This window comes from Montipora capricornis, chromosome 12 (assembly GCF_036669925.1).
Source record: "Montipora capricornis isolate CH-2021 chromosome 12, ASM3666992v2, whole genome shotgun sequence".
Classification (NCBI taxonomy): domain Eukaryota; kingdom Metazoa; phylum Cnidaria; class Anthozoa; order Scleractinia; family Acroporidae; genus Montipora; species Montipora capricornis.
This window is the reverse complement of record NC_090894.1, coordinates 32,152,438-32,157,437: the sequence shown is the minus strand read 5'-3', so window position 1 is coordinate 32,157,437 and position 5,000 is coordinate 32,152,438. Positions and strand designations below refer to the sequence as shown.

Sequence of the window (5,000 nt, the reverse complement as noted above, 5' to 3'; positions counted from 1 at the left end):
AAGAAAAAAGAATATCCCTTTTCGCCTAACGCACTGGACGCTCTGAAAGTTCTGCCTCTGTTGCGATATCTTTAAATGGCCACGCTAACCCCAAACCCTAAATCCGTGGATCCCCAAAAATGTAACGCAATTTTGTTTGCATTTCACTTTGTCATTTGTAGTTACGATGTTCCACCAACGCTTTAATATCAAGCTTTTCATTTAGCGCATACTACATGCTCCAATTTTAACTATTAACACATCGATAACACAATTATTGCTCCAACAGAAATAGTCTCCCACAACTATCGATTATCACGAACCAAAAACAAACAAGCAAACTCACGATAACTTAAAGGGAGAGTTTCACGTCTGTGCGCATGGGCAAACTGTCACGTCAGCCCATTTCATTCCACTGTTATCGAGACAATCGAAAGCACTGATGCAGGAAAAGGAAACAATGTCACAGAAGAGGAATTACTCATTGAAATTTCTTTTGCAATCATTTCCTTTGTGTTATGAACCTACTACTCGTGCGTCATGACAACTCATGCGTAGAATAAAATGTTCGACCTGTATAAATTCGATGGTCAAAACTAAATTTGATATTTTCTTTGTAAACCCGCATTTTGGGCCTCAGTCATTCAGTGTATTTGTTTAATACTCTCTGTGATTAATGAACATCATCTGGTTCAGTAAGAAACCTTAATAAAATTTACTACTGCTAGCGTCAAAGCTGCGCAAGCGCAAAAGCCGTGAAACTGAGCCTTCAAAAGATCTTACGCTCTGACCGGAATCAGAGATGATAAAGAATTGGAACGCAACACGTAACTTACTCACCCTAGTGGTAACGAAACTTAATCAGTACCCACTTATCCCATGCGCATTTATTTCAGAAAATCGAAAATTTACTTGGTAATACTAACAATAGATGTAATACTGTATCAATATTTACTTCATATAGCGCACTGCAATGATCCCTCCTTCGAGTTTCGAAGGAATGTTTAGAAGGAATGGTGAAACGAAGCCCTCGGTTTTCCCGTAAAGCTTATGATGTAAAGCTGGTTTATGACGGTCATTAAAGGTTTATCGCTGTAAGGTAAGCAGTGTCCATGACTGTCGAACCTTTTTGGGTAGATTGGCTAAACTCGTGAAAACTAAAGCTAACATACTACTTACACGTAATCCCACTAAAAACTGACTCGTTCTCGGCGTTGCACAATCAGAATTCACCTTTTGCCATAGGGGTACTGTAAAAACTAAAAAGCAATCTGATAGACCTTTGAGATCCACTATCTATTAAACCGGCTCGTAGATCAAGTACTTGGCGCGCTTTGCTTCGGCCTCATTCAAATAAATATTAGCACATAGTATTCTCCATCTGTAAAGTCGTCCATGGAACTAATTATGACTTGAAACAGTGCGTTCCAATCGAAATCACTGGCTATGGCCAACATCAAGGGAACGAAGATCTCGACTTATAAATAAATACATCGTAATATTCTCTACTTAATTTAATTTATTGTTCTTTTACCTTCGTCGATTAATTTATTACTTAGTTACTTCTATAGTGTTTTTATCCCCCAGTATTAGTCTCACTATTATATATTACCGTATATTACTATATTATGTGAGTATAAGTTCTAAGCATTAAGCTCTAAGGGGTTAGCCGCTGGAAAGAAGTGCAAATCTGCATCATGTCTAATTTATATATGAAAAGGATATCTTTGAATTAAATAATCAAGCAGCTCGGTTGGTTTGCAGAAAGATCGGTACGTCGTAAGAAATGTTCTCACAAAAGTTGGATCTGTAAAGTAACAAGGTAAGTCAAAACAGATCAGTTTTCTTCAAGAAAGGGAAATATTATAGCTACATCGTTTGAACCAAGGAAGAGGAGAGTTAATGCGGAGGCGATAAGTTTGCTCTCCATTAACATTGAACGCTTGGATTCCTGTAGGTGTTATCATAAGTAGAATGCTTTTGTTGATTTATTAATCAATTCTAAAGGGAAGAGGTTTTATTTAAGGTGTTTTGGCTTTTCTCTATTCTCATAGACCTTATTCCAAAATGGCCGTCATTTAAATATTCTTTTGTTTTTATTCAAATTATCCCTTGATGCCTCGTTCTTGAGCTGAAAATTCAAAAGAATATTTTGCCTTGGTCTAATTTGAATAAAAACAAAAGAATATCTAAATTGCGGCCATAAGCAATTTTGAGTTGAAATAACTTGCAGCATTCCCAATTAGCGCTTCGGCGCTTAATCAATATTTGATAACTGATAATTAACAATTATTCCATGAGCGCGCGTTGGATATGAGATGGTAAAAAGCCAACTTCCAAACAAAACTTCCAAGCCAAACTTTCCACAAAAACGTTTTTTTTTTGCTTTATACCACGAGAAATTTCGCTTCTGGCCCAAAAATTTTTAGTTTAGCAACGCTAATCATTTACCATATAAGGTCAAAATAAGGTATATGAACTGATAACCGAGATTGAGTGAGCCAATCAGAGCACGAGAATTGCATTATCCCGGGTTGAGAATTAAATAATGACCATTATTATACATTGGTGCTACTACATCAATTTTGATTGGCTACAAGCATATTGGTAATTCTTGCTCTGCTTCCGTTACGTCATACCTACAGACAATAGTTTTTATGCATGCAGAAGTGACGTTACCAGACACACTGACCAGCAGTTCGTTCAAGTAATAGACGATCGTAAATTAGGCCATTTCCGAGTTTTTGTCTGCCTCCTCTTCAAAGCGAGTTTAAGTGCGAAGTTTTTGTGACGGTAATGAGTTCTACTTTACACATGAATGAAAACTAATTTACGTCAGAAAAACTTCGCTCTTACACTCGCTTTAATTAATTAGGAATAATTTTAATTTCTTTAAGTGGAATGTTAACATGCGGTAAACTTGACCTTTAAGGACGTTCGCGCTAATTGTTTGTGCGCAACGTTACTGCGCAGGTAACGCGACTGTAATATGTCACGCATTACTTCGAGCATTAGTGAAGTTGAGGTTTTAAAACCTTTGCAAAAACCGTGGACGATAAGTCTTGCACAGCGTTGGATCAGAGAAGATCGTGATCAGTCAAAATTGATTCAAAATATTTATGAAAGTCAAGTAGACTACTGCACGACTGATATTCGCGAGGTTTTATCAGTCGTGCACTAGTCTACTTGACTTTCATACAAATTTTTCAAGCATCAGTTAAAATAACATGGTGACGAAAACGCCGAGGAAAAAATTCCAGGCCGGCAAAAGAATGGCACATTTATTTCCGAATCATCATGAAACTTCAAAGAGAAGTGAGCGGGAGGACGGAAAAGCGCTGGAAAAGGTAGCTGATCGAGTAGACTAGTGGCTGAAAGTTTGGAAAACTCGAGGACGAACCGTTGCGTAAATTTTTAATGGGGCTGTTTCTTTTTAATGTTTTTATTACCCTACGAACTTAAGTTCAAAGTGAATGTATGTTTTTAAAGTTCTTTTTGTTTACTTTCGTGAAAATTGAGCAGTATTTTCGTCCTCGTCCGCTTGAATAGTGCGGACCTGCGTGGAAACAATCAGCGATTGAATTCTACAAAAAAACACACTCCAGATGAGCATGACGGCAATGGAGAGATATTATACAAAACACCAACCAAATGAAGATGACCCCTGCTTAAAACTTCGTTGCTATGCTCGAGAAAGGTTTTTTTTTCGGTAAAAACCTTCTTTACTTGCAAGTTGACTCTCTGTACAATGACAACTTTTTGTGTGCTAACAATTGTTCAGGAATAAGGATGATAAAACAATTATTGGATTTAGTTTTCGCATAATAGCGAGAATTATCAGGCCTCATATTAAAAAGCGAATACAATAACTGTTAAATACCTCTTACTAACCTAGTTCGAGGGCCGTACTGTAAACTTAGGGACCAACTTTTCTCCGCTTGTGTCACAACGGGAAAAATACGAGGACTCGTAATTTTACAGTACGGACCGAGAAAACGAGGTTACTATTAATGTTATCAAATGACATGAAAGCGAAAATGGAAAGAATGAAATCTCACCTGCATACTTGTGATGAGTTAGTCTTTCAATTAATTTGATCAGGGTTCCACCCTTAATAACTGGCGCATTACTAGAGCTCTGTAAAACACAAACATTCAGAAAACAACAACAGATCGTAACTCTTGGAGTGGTGTTTATCAGTGAAAAAAAATCTCATTCTTATGCTTCCAATAGTTTACCCCTTGTCCGTCTTCAAAAACGATGTTGTCTTCTGCATCTTCCACAGCAAAACTAAAAATGACACATCCAAAGAAAAGGTTGGCAAGTTAAAAATACTGCGACAAGTGTTTCATTTTCACTGAATTACACTTCAAGTTTGTGCAATTTACTGCAAGCCTGGGCCCGGTTGTTCGAAAGCCGATTAACTTAATCCAGGATTAGAGTAAACTTTTGTTTCATGATTTTCACTTTTTGGTTAAAGGTTCTTTTGCTTATTTTTGTTTTTCAAGATCGACATCTACTAATGTAAATTTTTGCCGAATATCAGCGTTGAACAGCATTTGGGAGTAGAGAAATAAACTTCTTGGTTAAATTTTAACCAGGGATTGGCGTTAATCGGCTTTTGAAAAACCAGGCCCTGCTCAAAACTGTTGGGACAATTCCCACGTTCCCCCCTCCCCCATTACAATAGGTAGTTTTAGCAACGACGACAGCTACAGTAACGACAACGCCACAACGCAGGAATATCATTGGTTAAGGAAAGGAAAAAATAATCGTGCTGCACGTGCAGCATGCATTTCAGTGCATTTTGTGTCGTAGTCCACTAAATAAAGGTCGGCACACACGAGGGGACTAGTCCCTGCAACTAGTCCCCTGAAGAGTTTAGACGAAGGACTGGTCGCATATAGTGTTTACACGCGGGGACCAATTTTTTTACCCTGCAGCTTTCTTAAGAAACCAAAATTATTAAAATAGCAACGTAGCATTGAGATAAATCAGCTCAGTACAAACTACAGATTGTT

General features: G+C 37.6%; 1 protein-coding gene across 2 annotated transcripts in view; it reads right to left on the bottom strand.

Annotated features, from left to right (window-relative positions):
• Nucleotides 1-5,000, bottom strand: part of LOC138027229 (son of sevenless homolog 1-like) — a 49,504-nt gene that overhangs the window by 11,694 nt on the left and 32,810 nt on the right. For both annotated transcript variants that reach the window (XM_068874779.1, XM_068874780.1), the window contains exons 19-21: nt 4,218-4,269; nt 4,038-4,116; nt 1,705-1,786 (exon numbers count right to left, since the gene is read on the bottom strand). In XM_068874779.1, the coding sequence (XP_068730880.1) occupies nt 1,705-1,786; nt 4,038-4,116; nt 4,218-4,269 (213 nt within the window). The remainder of the gene's footprint in view (nt 1-1,704; nt 1,787-4,037; nt 4,117-4,217; nt 4,270-5,000) is intronic.